General features: G+C 39.6%; 1 protein-coding gene across 4 annotated transcripts in view; it reads right to left on the minus strand.

Moving 5' to 3' along the window:
* The window catches only part of tiam1a (TIAM Rac1 associated GEF 1a), a 327,029-nt gene that overhangs the window by 84,779 nt on the left and 224,965 nt on the right, over nt 1-17,285 (minus strand). For all 4 annotated transcript variants that reach the window (XM_043700705.1, XM_043700702.1, XM_043700703.1 and 1 more), the window contains one exon: nt 10,846-10,925. In XM_043700705.1, coding sequence (XP_043556640.1) covers nt 10,846-10,925 — 80 coding nt within the window. The remainder of the gene's footprint in view (nt 1-10,845; nt 10,926-17,285) is intronic.

The raw sequence follows: 17,285 nt of genomic DNA on the forward strand, positions 1-17,285 counted from the left end.
TCCCCCATCTATCTTTGGAAAGTTAAAATCCCCTGCCATTACAACACTAGGATTCTTACAGATATCAGAGATCTGCTGACTACTGGGGGGCCTTTGTACAATCCCATTAAGGTGATCATTCCTTTCTTATTTCTAGTTCCACCCAAATAACTGCACTGGATATACTTCCAGGAATATCCCCCTCGAAGTACAGCCATAATGTTATCCCTAATCAAAACTGCCACTCACTCTCATTTCTTGCTACCCTTTCTATCCGACTTTTCGGATCTGTATGCTAGAACATCAAGCTGTCAGTCCTGCTCTTCCCTGAGCCACAGCTATGATATCCCAGTTCCATATTCCCAATCACACCCTGAGGACATCTGCCTTACCTGTAGCAGGTCCCTAGCACTGAAATATAACCAGTTTAATTTAGTCTTACCCCGTTCTCTGCCTTGCTCTTGCCTACCACAACTACTTGACTTGTTCCTCTTCTCAACCTTATGAGCATCAGACTTATCTCTTTTCCCACTATCTCTTGGTTACTTTCTCAAAAATCTCAATCAAGTTTATGAGGCAGACTATTCCTTATTAGCACTTATCTCGCCAAATGCATGTAAATCCTATCTTCCAGAATCGCCTCCAAAAACTTACCCACCACTTATGGATCACAGTTCTGTACTTCCCAGGCTTCTCCTTAGCCTTTCTTAAACAAAGGCACAACATCAGCCACCCTCTAGTCATCCAGCACCTCACCTGTGGTTATAAATGATAAAAATATTTCTGCTAGGTGCCCTGCAATTTCTTCCCTAACTTTGCACAATGTCCTGGGATACACTTAGAACATAGAACAAAACAGCACACAATATAGGCCTTTCGGCCCTCGATGTTGTGTCAACCTTTTATCCTACTCGAAGATCAAACTAACCTACGTACCCTTCATTTTACTATCATCCGTGTACCTATCCAAGAGTTACTTAAATGTCCCTAATGTATCTGACTCTACTACCACTTCTGGCAGTGCATTCCATGCACCCACCACTTGTAAAGAACCCATCTCTGACATCTCCCCTAAACCTTCCTCCAATCACCTTAAAATTGTGCCCCCATTTCTACCTTGATCGGGTCCCAGAGATTTATCCACCTTTATGTTTTCTGAGATTTCCAGCATTTCCTCTTATGAAATGTGAAGAGTTTCAAAGCGTCATTATTTATTTCCCCGAGTTCTCTCGTTTCCCTTTCTGTCTCGACAATAAAAACTGAGGTATCCATTTAATATCTCTCCCATCTCCTGAGGTTCACCACATTGACAACTTTGTTGATCTTTAAGTGAGCCCTATTCTCTCCTTAGTTGATCTTTTGTTCTTCATGTACTTGTAGAATCTCTTTGGATTGTCCTTCACCTTTATCTGCCAAGGCTAAGTCATATCTCCTGATTTCCCTTTTTAAAATATCCCTACATTCTTTATACTCTTCAAGAAATTAATTTGATCCCAGTTGCCTACATATAATATATGATTCTCTCTAATGCCTCTGAACTCTCATTACCACACTTTTGAAAGCCTTCCACTTGTTAGTCATAACTTTACCTGCAAACTTTCTATTCCAATCAACTTTTGCAAGTTCTTGTCACATAGCATTAAAATTTGCCTTATTCCAATTAAGAGCTTTAAAAGAGAGGTTTTTAACAGGTAAAAGAGACAGGTACAATAGAGGCACTAGTAGAATATCCAAAGTACAAGCAGGAACTTAAAAAAGCAGTAAGACAAGAAAGAGAGGGAATGAAAGAAAAATGGCAGGTAGGATTGAATAGAATCCTGAGATATTCGAAAAGAATATCAAGTGGAAGAGGATAACCAAAGAAAGAATTGGGTCCATTAAAGACAAAGGGGGCTTTTTTTAAGTTCCTGCTTTTACTTTCAATTCTGATGTACCTGTCTCTTTTATCTCTTAGAAGCCTCTCTTTTTCATCTTAGCCAGTCCTGAATATTCTAAGACATTTTCTCTATCAATGTGTAAGTGTACATACTGGAGAAGGAACAAAAGTTGGCTTTCTCTTGGGAAATAAGACAGGGCAAGTGACTGAACTGTTAGTAGTGGAACACTTCTGCATTGAGCCAGATAACATTAGCAAGGTGTTAAATGATTAATTCACATTTGTCTATACTTTGTAGAAGGATGGCATAAGTACACAGTTTGGGAAAAGTGATTGAGGGGTTCTTGAGCAATTTGACAAAGAGAGTGAGAAGATATTGGAGGGCTTAAAAGTTGACAAATCTCCAAGTCAAAATGAATTGCATCCCAGGCTGCTATGGGAGACAGGGGAGAAAACTATAGGGGTTGTGACCCAAATTTTTAATTTGTCTTTGGTCACAGGGATGGTATCAAAGAAGTGGAAGGCAGCTAATGTGGTTCTATTTTTCAAGGAGCGTGAAAATTATGGACCAGTGAGACTCACAGTGACAAGGAAATTCTTGGAGAAAATTAATCGCTAATTGGAGATGCAAGGTGTCATCAGGGAGGTCATGAATTTGATTGAATTTTGAGAATATGACAAGATACTAGGGCAACTGATGTAGTTTAAATGGATTTCAGCAAAGCCTGTGACAAGGTTCCACAAGGGAGACTGATATAAAAAATATTGTATGGGATTCCAGGGTAACTTGGTAATTTGCAAACAAAATGGTGGAAGGAGACAGAGGGTGGTGGTAGAATGCTGTTTTTGTGGTGGAGGCCAGTGTCCAACAGCATACCATAGGGTGGGCCCCTTATTGTTCATGATATACATAAACAATAAAGAAGAATATGTGGAAGGGTGAAGCATAGTTATGATGAGCAAGTTTTCAGATGACACAAGGATTGGCCAGTTGGTTGACAGTGAGGAAGGAGATCTTAGGTTACAGGTGAATATAGATGAATTGGTCAGATGTGCAGATCTGTGGTAGATCGAACCCTGATAAGTGTCAGGTGATGCACTTTGGAAGAAGGAACAATACAAGGGAGTATTCTTTGTATGGCGAGACATTGGAAAACTCAGAGGGACTTTGAGGTGGCTGTCCATAGATCACTGAAGGCAGTAGAACAAGTTAAGAAGGCATAAGGAACACTTGCTTTTATCAGTCATGGCTTAGATTGTAAGAGCAGGGAGGTTATGTTGAACTCTAGTTGGACCACAGCTGAAGTGCTGTGTGCATTTCTGGTTACCGACTATGGGAAGGATGTAATTCACTGATGTCGCCCGAGATGAGCAGTTCAGCTATGAAGGGAGACTAGGTAAGCTAGGGTTACTTTCTTTACAGTAGACAAGGCTGAAAGGGGACCTGACTGAGGTGCGTAAGATTATGAGGGGCATGGATAGAGTGGATAGAAAGCAGCAGCACCCTTTTGTTGAATGGTCACTAACAAGGGGCATAATTTTAAAGGTGAAAGGCAGGAGGAATAGAGAGGATTTGAGGATATGACAAGATACTAGGGCAACTGATGTAGTTTAAATGGATTTCAGCAAAGCCTGTGACAAGGTTCCACAAGGGAGACTGATATAAAAAATATTGTATGGGATTCCAGGGTAACTTGGTAATTTGCAAACAAAATGGTGGAAGGAGACAGAGGGTGGTGGTAGAATGCTGTTTTTGTGGTGGAGGCCAGTGTCCAACAGCATACCATAGGGTGGGCCCCTTATTGTTCATGATATACATAAACAATAAAGAAGAATATGTGGAAGGGTGAAGCATAGTTATGATGAGCAAGTTTTCAGAGGATGGTGAGAATCTGAAATGCACTGCCTGGCAGGGTAATTAAGGTAGGAAATCTTACAGCCTTTAAAACGTACTTGGATGAGCACTTGAAATGTCATAATATTTATGATTATGGGCCAAATTTTGCAAAGTGGGGCTAATGTAGATTTTAAGTAAATTTTGTTGGTGCAGACTCAATGGTTTGAAGGACCTCTCCTGTACTGTATGATTCCATCCCTCGAAATTATGAACAGAGCATTAAGAAAAATGAACATCACATGTTTTAGATCCTAGAGAGAAATCTATTTTCCAATTGGCTACAAGTTGTGGTGCATGCACAGAGGCCAACATGACAGAATACACATACTTCGTGCTGTTATTGTTTTACAGATGAAGGATCCAGCCATTTTATAATAAAACTTGCTCCTGTGTGCTGGAAACTGGCCCATAATAATAAAGAGCACAGGACTGGGAAGCAATGCAAAAGGGAAGCTTACAGGACTCAAGTATTGGCCAGAGGCAATAAAAGAAGAATTTTGCAACCTTTACACCACTGATAAGTCAAATACTTAAAAGCAGAGGGAACAGACTCCGACAGAGGTGCTTTGGTGAGCAGTCTCAGGGGAGTCAAGGCTTGAGGCTGAAATAGTGATGGAAATTTACTGGGTCTATGCTAGAGAGAATGGTGTCTGTATAATAGCCAAAGTGCTGTAGTGGGTCCAGAGGAACGAGGAGTGGGGAGTGGCTTTCTGAAGCCTGTGAGGCCATTTGAGAGTAGAGAAGACAGAACACCACAAGCAGCATTTGGTTCAGAGAAAGGCAGAGGCAATCCCCAGCTTGCTGAAGGCAGCCGGCTGCGAAAGAGATGAAATTGTGATTTGACTTGGCACTGGAATGCATTCCCAAGAATCCAGGGGAGTGTGGTCTCAGAGAGAGAGATTCAACCATTGGGAGATGAGCGGTCATTAAGGTAACCCATGACAGCATGGCTTTGACAGACTGTGAAAGTTTGCTATTCAAATTCACTGGGAAGGGGGCAATATTTTCATAAGATTTGGTCAAACACAGTGTACTTAAAGTTTGGGTAGGTTGCTGAGAAACGAGAGGGATGTTTGACCACAGTTTGTCTGTTTCGATATTTATCTCATGCTTAATGTTACCAAATATAAACTGTATTCAGTAATTGTTTTTTGCACAGAAAAATTTATTTTGGATGCCCAGGACCCTGGAACTGCATGACTTTATTTTCTTAGAAATACTTGTTACCTCAAATATGGTTTACTTTAAATGAAAAACATTATTCGTTCCTAATTAGGTCATCCTATAATTTGCTGTCCCATCCAGGACCGCAACAGGAGTAACATATCAGGTGCTATTAGAACTCATACGTGACAACTTAGTTATTCCTGACAATGAGTCAATCTTGCCTTTATTGTAAACGAGGTGTTTGAATGATAGCCACAGACCCTGCTAATCTGATCCGTAAAATTCTGGTAAATCAACTGTATTTGTATTTATATTTCCCTCTTGTGCTTCATCTTCATTGATTATTGTAGAATAGGAGGTTCATAAAAATCAGGTTTTAATACTGTGGTTTCCTACATTCATAGGAATTACATTCTAAACAAAAACACTAGGATCTAGTGTGCAATGAAATTGAAATATTTATTTAAACTTTAAATATGATCTTTCACCTATACCTTCCAGTGAGAAGGCAAGTTTGGATGCACTTGTTATGGCATACGATTCTTGGAACAAAGAACAAAGAAAATTACAGCACAGGAACAGACTCTCCAGCCCTCCAAAACTGCACTGATGAAGATCCTCTATCTAAACCGGTTGCCAAATTTCTAAGGATCTGTATCCCTCTGCTCCCTGCTCATGTATCTGTCGAGATGCGTATTAAATGACGTTATCATGCCCGCCTCTATCACCTCCGCTGGCAATGTATTCCAGGTACCCACCACCCTCTGAGTAAAGAACTTTCCATGCATATTTCCCTTAAACATTTCCCCTCTCAACTTGAACTCATGACCCACAGTAACGAAGTGCCCCACCCTGGGAAAAAGCTTCTTGTTATCCACACTGTCTATACTTCTCATCAGGTGACAATCACCTGATGAAGGAGCTTCGCTCCGAAAGCTATTGTGCTTCCAATTAAACCTGTTGGACTATAACCTGGTGTTGTGTGATTTTTAACTTTGTACAGACAATCACCTGATGAAGGAGTGTCGCTCCAAAAGCTAGTGTGCTTCCAATTAAACCTGTTGGACTATAACCTGGTGCTGTGTGATTTTTAACTTTATACTTCTCATGTTTTTGAAATCTCAATCAGGTCCCCCCCCCCTCAACTTTCATCTTTCCAATTAAAATAATCCTAATCTATTCAACCTCTCTTCATTGCTGGCACTCTCATACCAGGCAACATCCTGATAAACCTCCTTTGCACCCTTTCCAAAGCATCCACATCCTTCTGGTAATGTGGCAACCAGAACTGTATGCAGTATTCCAAATGTGCCCGAACCAAAGTCTGATACAACTGCAACATGACCTGTTAACTCTTGTACTCCATACCACGTCCGATGAAGGAAAGCATTCATATGCCTTCTTGACCACTATCGACCTGCGTTGCCACGTTCTGGGTACAATGGACCTGAACACCCAGATCGCTCTGTATATCAATTTTCCCCAGGGCTTTTCCATTTACCATATAGTTCGCTCTAGAATTGGATCTTCCAAAATGCATCACCTCGCATTTACCTGGATTGAATTCTATCTGCCACTTCTCTGCCCATCTCTCTTATCTATATTCTGCTGCATTCTCTGACAGTCCCCTTCACCATCTGCGACTCCACCAATCTTAGTGTCATCTGCAAACTTGCTAATCAGACCATCTATACCTTCCTCAAAATCACTTACTTATATCACAAACAACAGTGGTCCCAGCATGCATCCCTGTGCAACACCACTGATCATAGTTCTCCATTTTGAGAAACTCCCTTCCACTACTACTCAGTCTCCTGCTGCCCAGCCAGTTCTCTATTCAATTATGTTTACGTGCATTGCACACAGTCTGTGTACACAACTGAATAAATCTTAATCTATCTTTCATTGTGGATGGACTCCAATGCTAACAGCCAGCCACAGACTCGAAATTTAACTTGAATCGGCTCTGAACAAGCCTAAACCCTATCTTCCTGTATTTACAGACAAAGTTTTGTCTTACATCCCTCAGGTTCTTTTACTTTTGAAATGATATCCTATTAAGATATAAAATGTACACAGAAACATAGCATTTAACATCAGTCTGGAACAGTGATATCAATCTGTAATCAGGAATGCTCTAGAGGATGGTTAACATGATATCATGCTGTTTGACTAACACCAAAAGATGAACCAAAACAAAGCAGCTGGCAGGCCAGTAGAAAACTGTTCAACAGTCGATTAGTACCTTTGTTGGGGGAGCCCAAGAACTAGAGGTCACAGGTTTAAGATGGGGGGGAAAGATTTAAAAGGGACCTAAGGGGCAACATTTTCACACAAAGGGTGGTGTGTGAATGGAATGAGCTGCCAGAGGAAGTGGTGGAGACTGGTACAATTACAGCATTTAAAACGTATCTGGATGGGTACATGAATAGGAAGGGTTTAGAGGGGTGTGGGCCAAGTGCTAGCAAATGGGACTACATTAATTTAGAATATCTTGTCGGCATGGACAAGTTGGACTGAAGGGTCTGTTTTCATGCTGTACATCTCTATGACTCTAACCTGAGCCACGTATATTAATACTTGAAAAGGGTATGAAAAAGCCAGAGATTTTGGCTGGAATCATTTTAACCAAACCAGCTTGCAGATAAGATGAAACTGGTGGTCTATTTTACAACTTGCCCCAGTATTATCTCCCATTGCAAAAGGTGATTGATTTGATTCTGTCAATGTGGTTAAGTGAGAATTTCCTCCAATATGTTTCCAGGATTATTGCTAGAAACGTAGAAGCATGAGGGGAACACATCATACCAAAATTCAAAATCATTGTCATTATATATCCAATAGATTATAAGACAGAAATGCATGAAACGGCAATTCAGAAATTAAACAGATATTCATTTATACAGTGGATAGAGGAAGTCATTAAATTTCTACATAATAAGGCACTGCATAGATAATAGATGGCTCTCAAAGCATTTCACAGGCAATATACCAATCAACTTTGCACGTAACCAGATAAGACCAAAAATAAACTGTTATTCCATACGTCTATCTCTCCTTCACATGAGCTAAACCACTCTTCGTAACAATGGCTGCAGATTTTATCCATACAAGGGCTAGTGTGAAGCAGACAAGAGATCTCCTGAAGGTAATGTTCTGATGCTTGGATTAGTTTGGGAAGACCTTGAAAGATGCTGCTTTTGCATGCAGCAAAATGTGATCGATGTGGTAGACGTTGAAGACCTGGGAGAGGAGTAGTCTTCCAAGGGCCAGGATAAAGGACATTGAGCAGGAAGAACATTACCTTCACCATGACAGCGATGCAGCATCAGGCACTGTAAGCCAGACAGGACCTAACTGACACACTTCCTTCCAATAAATGTGTTGTTGTTTTGAAAGGTAAACAGGCCCTGTTAATTCTCAAAAACAATTGCTACTTTTTGTTTTTTTTCTTGTTGTTTTCCTGTTCAAAGCAATTTAATATGAACAACTGCTTGAAGGCTTTACACTACGTGATGCTCCAAATTGAACAATGCCAAGATATAATGTTACCCTGGGTGTTAGGGTAAAATTAATACTTCTTCACAGAGCATTTTAACATGTCATGGTACGAAGGACAGTTAGCCTCTTTAGCTTCATTCTTGTAGCTGCAGTCACTATGACAGTCAATCACACAGGTGATGATGTAAAGAGACAACATTAAAGATTATGAATCTCTATTCCTAATAAAGTATCACCCATTTCATCTATGAGCCCTCAAGAGTTCTCTTTTTTGTTGTCCTCCCAATGCTTTACTGTGAAAGGATATTCGGCCTTGTAGCATTCGACTCAGTGCACAATTGGGTTCCAAAGTGGTGCTAGTGTTTTGAATCCTCGAAGGTGCTGACAGTGACAGGTACTTCTGCCACTGGTGGGTGAACAAATGTGTGACCAGGGTGCATACTTAATGAGGAAAGCAAGGAGAATTGAGACAGCTAACTCTATAGAGCTCACAGAGAGAAACTCTATTAAATTCCCTGAAATTGACACAGGGACAATGCTTGGTCAAACTCAGCCCAATATCTGGTAGTGTAGCCCAGAATAAGTAGTCAAACATCCGGGTTAGAAACCGAACCTCGAACCATCTGACCTAAGAGATGGAAATGTTATCGCTAAGCCAGATGCAGTAATCTCTTGACACAAAATTTGAGACCAATATTAGAGATGAGAAATACACTTGTATTTCTACACTTGTAACTATAATTCATTAAGAGTATTGTGATCTTCCAGGTCACAACCGAAACATAACTCCAAGTTTCCCCAAGAACCACATCATGCAAATGGCCAAGCATTTTATTCCAACATACTCTAAGTTAGTTTGTGACAATTTACATGCACATTACTCAAATCTCATGAATACTGTTCAATCCAAATCTGGTAAAATTCTGAGTGCTGTAAAAATGGACTTTCTGCAAAGTAAAAATTTCCTGTCCCCAATCTTCCAGTCTTGGTAAATGGTACTCATCCACCAACCCTTCAAGCACCATTTTCCCAACACGTGGCATTCTGTAGATTGCACACTGGGCCTATCAGCAATTATCTTGCAATTTATTTTCTGTTGCAATGCAGATGTCAGAAGTCTGTAGTGGCAGTGGCTTACAGACGCAGAAGTCATTCACCAGCATGCAATCAACAGCGTGCAGGTTCCTCATGACTGCACAGCTTCAGGGCAATGTTGCTTACCAGCCACCTCACAACCCACCAGACAGGAGTGGGAGCAAATCTTTCCTCGATCCTGAGGGGCTGCATAGGAAGATGAGAGATTTATACATGGAATTTTCAAACTAAACATAAACTACAGAATTGTGGAATAATTAATAATGGCCCCAATAAGTAGAGAAACAGATAATTGTTTCCTCGAGACAGTGTGTGTAAATTAATGCAGCTAGTCATCATGTAACATATCATTATCAGACCAATTAAAAACTATAACATAACTATAACTTGGTGAAAGTTATGGTTTTGAATTTTGTTTCTGTGGTTATCTACATGGAGAAAAGTAATACACATCAACCACCCAAGTAATGGTTCTGAAAACATTTGCTTTAACACTAAAATGTATTCCAAAATTAACAGAATACACCCATTGTACAAGAATCGAGGAACCTCCACAGTGCAGAAAGAGGCCATTCGGCCCACTGAGTCTGCACTGATCTTTCAAAGAGCATCCCACGCAGACCCAAATCCATTTCCATAACCCACTTTTACCATGGCTAACCCACCTTGTCTGCACATCCCTAAACATTATGGGGCAACTTAGCATGGCCTGTCTACCTAATCTGCACATCTTTGGACTGAATATTTACTGAAGTGAAATTGCACATACGAAATGAAATCATGCAAATTTAGTTTTTATCACATTGCCAGAACAAAGCACAACATTTATTTCCAAAAGAACATCTTGCATTTAAATACACCATCTATATATTTCCAGAATGCATTTGAAATATTTGCAAATGAAAACATTTTATGCCATAAACTTAAAATACTAATGCTGCATATCAAAATATTCAGAACAATTCTTGTATTGCTTAACTGAGGTACCACATTAGGTAGCACTACTTTGTTTACACTGCTGGAACATAATCAGAAAAATAAGCTTCCATGAAAGTGCAGATCTCTACTTCTTGTTTCTATTATATAGCTTCTACTATATTTCTAGGACTGCAGGTGATGAACAGAAAATTTAGTAACAACTGCTCAACATGGGAGGGAAGATTTACTCTAGAAGCTGGGACAATCCTAATAAGATCAAAACGATTTATATTCCAATAAAGCTACGGCTTTTTATTCAAAGTCTTCAGAATTTACTGAATGGGCAGAAGGAAGAATTTATGGAATAAGCACAACTGCAATTGTACACCTGTATATAATACAACTGATTTACCTTACATGCTTCACCAGGCTCAAGTGATTCACTGGGTCTCTCTTTATCATGGCTTGGTTCGGTATGGTTGTTTAACGTATCTGTCCAGAAACAAATAGAAGTAATTACATAATTCAAGCAACAAATTTCAGCAATTTATCAATGATTAAAGTTTTACCAATTTAAAGTAAATTAAAGTCTGCATCATTTTAAAATTGCATCTAAATACTGTACCTGACTTTTTGATAACCTTTGGATGTCAATAGAGAGCATAGCATTTTTGAATGGACAGAAAACATTTTCAGCTAAGAATGAATACAGCATGTTGTAATTAATCCCACATTACCGATACATTGTGCAGTGTTCACAGATCAGCTCAAAGCTATGACATGAAGCTTTTGTGAACAAATAATAGGACAGGTTTTGGGTAACAGGATTACTGCTACAAAATCCATTAATGCTGTAAACTTTATATCTGTTAGTCTGTTCACTTTTAACAATTGTGGGAGTGTGAAAGGACATCAACAGCCGCTGGTATGGATCACTCTTTCAAGTCTGTGTACTTATTTTAAAAGCGTGATAACAGCTTGTAGAGATTACAGTATCCAAGTTCCCTTTAATTTTTTTTTAAAAGTAGTAACTATTAGAGTCAGCACAAGAAAAATGGGATGGGCTGCAGTCTACATTAACAGTGCAATTTGTGAGTACTGATTCACTGACAACATTTTCCATTAATTCAACTTTAATCAACTTTTCTTTCCCTGCAATGCTCTGCCTCACTGAAAGGTACATATGTTTTGCACCACAGCAAAATTAGTTTTCAATTGGCACTGAAAATGTGAAGAGAAAACAAAAAACAATTCAACATTGTCATGACTGTGGCAGTATAGTAAGGAAAAGTATAGGATGAATTTTCTTTTCCATCCAAAGCAGGAGTGATACATCCAAACTGACACAGCTGCAAACATTTTTGGCTTGGGAAACCTAACCCAATCTGCTCTCCTGTTGAGCTTAACAGCTAAAAGCAGGCAGCAAATTTCACTGCAACTACTTACAAATGTCAAGCCACAGAAGTTGAAACCTTCCAGTCACTAATGGAGATCAATAACCAGAACATTTCCAGGTGACTTGACTCTTTTCAGAAGTGCTTCAAATTAATTTTTATATGATCTGTCCTTAGGATTGGCAGCATAATGTTCTAAGCAATAGATGCGATAGGAAGATTAGAAAAGGGAGGTGGAGGGCAAGAAAGGAGGAGAAGTGGCAGTTTTGATTTGGGATAACATTACAACTGTACTTAGGGAAGGTAATTCTGGGAATACTTCCAGAGAAGCTATTTGGATGGAACTGAGAAATAAGAAAGGGATGATCACCTGATTGGGATTGTACTGTAGATACCCCAGTAGTCAGCGGAAAATTGAGAAAGAAATTTTCAAGGAGATTTCTGTTATCTATAAGAATAGTAAGGTGGTTATGGGAGAGGATTTTAACTTTCTGAACATAGACTGGGACTGCTGTAGTGTTAAGGACTTGGATAGAGAGGAATTTGTTAAGTGTGTACAAGAACATTTTCTGATTCAGCATGTGGACATACCTATGAGAGAAGCTGCAAAACCTGACCAACCCTTGGGAAATAAGGCAGGGCAGGTGACTGAGGTGTCAGTGGGGGAGTACTTTGGGGGCAGTGAACATAATTCTATAAGTTTTAAAATAGTGATGGAATAGACTGGACCTAAAACTTAGAAGCTTTAAGGTGGAGGAAAGCCAATTTTGATGGTAGCCATGATGTGGAGTTGCTAGTGTTGGATTGGGGTGGACAAAGTTAAAAATCACACAAAAGCGGGTTATAGCCCAACAGGTTTATTTGGAAGTACTAGCTCTCAGAGCACTGCTCCTTCATCAGGTAACTAATGGGGCAGGATCATAAGTCACAGGATTGAAAGCAAAAAGATCACAGTGTCAAGGAAATTAAAACGATATATTGAACAAACCTAGATTGCTGTTAAGTCTTTCATCTTTTAGAATGGGTTGCAGGTTTTGGTTCATTAATATGTAAAATTCATCCTATACTTTTTCTTCCTATACAACCACAGTCATAACAATGTTGAATTGCCATTTTCTTCTCTTCATATTTTCAGTACCAATTGAAAACTAATTTTGCTGTGGTGCAGAACATATGTATCTTTCAGTGAGGCAGGGATTTACATATTAATGAACCAAAACCTGCAACCCCTTCTAACAGATTAAGATTTAAGGGCAATCTAGTTTGTTCAATATATTGCTTTAATTGCACGACACTAATTTTTTGTTATAAATTCTGTCTTATGACCCTGCCCCACTGGTTGTTATTGTTATAGGATCGGCAAAGAGAAGAAATGTTGTTGTTAATGCATTTACTAATAAGCAGCAGGCAAGAAAGTGATGTTGAGGCAAAGATGAAATCAGCCATGGGGAGAAAGTGAGGTCTGCAGATGCTGGAGATCAGAGCTGAAAATGTGTTGCTGGAAAAGCGCAGCAGGTCAGGCAGCATCCAGGGAACAGGAGAATCGACGTTTCGGGCATAAGCCCTTCTTCAGGAATGAGGAAAGTGTGTCCAGCAGGCTAAGATAAAAGGTAGGGAGGAGGGACTTGCAGGAGGGCGTTGGAAATGGTGATAGGTGGAAAGAGGTCAAGGTGAGGGTGATAGGTCAGACGGGGGGGGGGGCGGAGAGGTCGGGAAGAAGATTGCAGGTTAGGAAGGCGGTGCTGAAATTGTAAAAACCGTACCCTTGTTTGTTGTCCCAAATTGCAATACCTCGCATTTATCCAGATTGAACTCCATTTGCTATTTTTTCAGCCCATTTAGAAGATAAGACCTAGGAGCAGAAGTCATCCATCGGCCCTTCGGTCCTGCTCTGCCATTCAATAAATTCATGGTTGATCTTTTCATGGACTCGGCTCCACTTACTGCGCTCTCACTGTATCCCTTAAATTTTTTATTGTTCAAAAGATTCTACCTTAGCTTTAAAAATGTTTACTGAAGTAGCATCAATTACTTCACTGGGCAGGGAATTCTATGGATTAACAACCCTCTGGGTGAAGAAGTTCCTTTCCAATCAGTCGTAAATCTGCTCCCTCTAATCTTGAGGCTATGTCCTCTTGTCCCAGTTTCACCTGCCACTGAAAACATCCTTCCTACTTCTATCCCCTTCATAATTTTATTTGTTTCCATAAGATCCCCCCTCATTCTTCTAAATTCCAACCTATTCCGACCAATAGTCAACCAATCCTCTATCCATGCTAAGACTTTACCCGTAACGCCATGCATCCTTATCTTATGCAGCAGCTTCTTGTGCAGCACATTGTCAAAGACCTTTTGGAAATCTAGGTACACAACATCCACTGGGTCCCCATTGTCTACCTTGCTCATAATGTCTTCATAGAATTCCAAAAGATTTGTTAAGCACAACCTGCCCTTCATGAACCCATGTAGTGTCTGCCCAATGGCACAATTTCTATCGAGATTCCTTGCTATATCTTACTTGATAATAGACTCAAACATCTTTGCCACTACAGAGGTTAAGCTAACCAGTCTATAACTTCCCATCTTTGGTGTATCTCCCTTTTTAAACTGTGGCATCACATTTGCTATTTTCTAATCTGCTGGAACTGCCCCAGCGAATTTTGGAAAATTACCACCAGTGCACCTGCTATTTCTCCTGCCATCTCTTTAGTACCCTTGGATGCATTCTATCAGGGCCAGGAGACTTATCTATCCTTACCTCCATTAATTTGCCCAACATGACTTCTTCTGTGATAATGATTGTTTCCAGGTACTCACCTGTCTTTGTCTCTTTGTCAACTACTGGCATGTTATTTATTTCCTCCAGTGTGAAGACCAATAACAAAATATCTATTCAATACCTCAGCCATTTCATCATATCCCATAACAAAATGCCCCTTCTCATCCTCTAAAGTACCGACATTTACTTTAGCCACTCTTTTTCGTTTTATGTGCTGATAGAAAATTTTGTTATCTGTCTTTATATTCTGTGCCAGTTTTTTCTCATGTTCTATCTTTGTGGGACTATGAGGTTGGAGGCGGTGGATGGGAGATCCCCCGAAGCGATGAGGTTATGGATGGTCTGGGAGATGATGGTTTGGTGGTGGGGTCATGGTCAAGGGGGCAGTAGGAGGAGGTATCTGCGAGCTGGCGTTTGGCCTCATCGGTGTAAAGGTCGGTGCGACAAACTACTAGCGCGCCTCCCAGCCATGATCATATTGAATGGTGAAGCAGGCTCAGGGGGGTTTAATTGCCTAATCTTGCTCAGAGTTATTACGTTCTCTGTTTTTAAAACTTAAACAAAAGAATTCTATCAAGACAAGACCTAGGTCTACACGATCGATTATCAAATCAATTATAGGGCCACAAAGCGCCAGGGACTCAGGTCAATGCCAGCCTCGGGCAACCGTCTATGTGGAATTTGCACATTGTCCCCATGTCTGCATGGGTTTCCGCCGGGTGTTCCAATTTCCTCCTACAGTCCAAACATGTGCAGTTTAGCTAATAAAAAAAATCCCCACTAGTGTCCAGGGATGTGCAGGTTAGGTGGGTTAGCCATGATAAAAAAAATCTATGCGGGGGTAACATGGATAGGGTGGAGGGTGGGTCTGGGTGAGATGGTCTTTGGAGGGGTCACTGCAGATTTGACAGGCCAAATGGCCTCTTTGTGCAGTGTAGGGATTCTATGAATCAAGGAATGATCATCACTGTACAGACAACAGCATGTCATCAGCATTAAAGATGAAAAAAGGACAGAGAGATAATCAAACAATGAAGCATGATTCCTTCCAGTTAAGGTGCCATAAACACCACGGTATCTATCAATACGACTGCCAAAGCCCACTGTGTGCCAACTTAAATTTCCTTCATAAATTCTCAGCAAGGCATACAATTTTCTTTAAAAGATCATTCAGAACTAAATCTAGTGCTATTAGTTTTAACCTACTTCAAATTGTTAGTAGTAGGCTTATATAATTTTTCTACCAGCAGTGCTCACTGGGAAGGAAAGGGTAAAGTACATGTTGGGACCAGCTTATGCTTTATGACACCGTGCTTCCAGGTACTCAATTCGATGACCATTTTACAACACACAATAAGCACCTGTATGAATTATGTTGATAATATTAATTTACTTGTTTCTAAAATATTGGTTCGAAATGTCCTCCATTGCTTTCAACGGCAGGAGATTAACACCAATTCCAATAAACTCCTGGCAAGGCTGCAAATTCTACTTTACAGAAATGCCACATTTGGTTTAAACCTGTGATCTAAGTTTCATTATTCAGCTTAAAGCAATTTAAGTATTATCTTTTTGCACCAGATATAAAATTTCACAATAATTTGATATTTATTAGGTGTCAAGGAGTTCAGTTTCATTTTATTTAAAAGCAGCTTAAAATAAAGTTTATGATACTTTAGTTTCTATCTTAACCTTATCACTGCGTACCAATATAAATTTCCCTTTCTCTACAATAAAGTTTAAAAAAGTGAAGTCTTTGAGTGGATTATTTTCAATTAGACCATTTCAATGTGATTAGCTGCTTATTCTGCTTGATTACTGAAGTGCTGCTAGATGCGTAACGATGCCTTTGATTTACAATCAATCAGATTCAAAACAACATCAAAAAAAGGAATTAAGTGTCTCAGAGATTGCTAGATACTTTGAGGTCAGCAGCAAGCACCATTATGTTGCTGCTGGCCACAAGATATGGTCCATTAAGTATCCTTTCAATATCCCAGTTGATTTAGTATCAGAAGCATAGAACAATGGTGTAAATTGTTTTCATCACAAAATGACGACTCCTATTTAAATTCCTACATCAACATAACTGATATCACATCCTCTCCCATACAGAACTGATTAGCAATGAAAAGAAACCAAATTTATCCTACTACATTGCACTCATTTGGTTTGCATATTGTACTAAAGTTTAAATAACTTCGTACTGGTAGGACATTGATTCGAATGTCATGCTGGTTAGTTGTGTGAATGACTGAACTAAAACTGTATAGGTAAAAGCTGCATACGGGGCTTTATGTATTATTATTCCAACAGTTGCTAACATAAGCCCAGAATGTTACTATTATCCTTAATCTAGCTATTCAATTAATTCTCTGGCAACACACATTCTGTCCGAAACAGACTTCTATCTTCTTTCTGTTTCTTGATGCTTTCTCATGCAAATCAGGGTTTTATTCTGAGTTTTGGTTTAAAGAAACCAAGAAAAGCAGGCACCCTTGGTGAAGAAAGCAACAGAACGTTGCAAAAGCAAAGTCCAGGTCACATATAACCTTTGTTTTACATTTAAAACCAGAAATTCATTTTCTAGCCATTCCTGCAGTTAGAAAGCACTGTTTTACATATTACCTGAGAATGGAACAACTATTCATTTCAACACAAAATACCTCTATTCAAGGG

This window comes from Chiloscyllium plagiosum, chromosome 12, assembly GCF_004010195.1.
Source record: "Chiloscyllium plagiosum isolate BGI_BamShark_2017 chromosome 12, ASM401019v2, whole genome shotgun sequence".
Lineage (NCBI taxonomy): Eukaryota > Metazoa > Chordata > Chondrichthyes > Orectolobiformes > Hemiscylliidae > Chiloscyllium > Chiloscyllium plagiosum.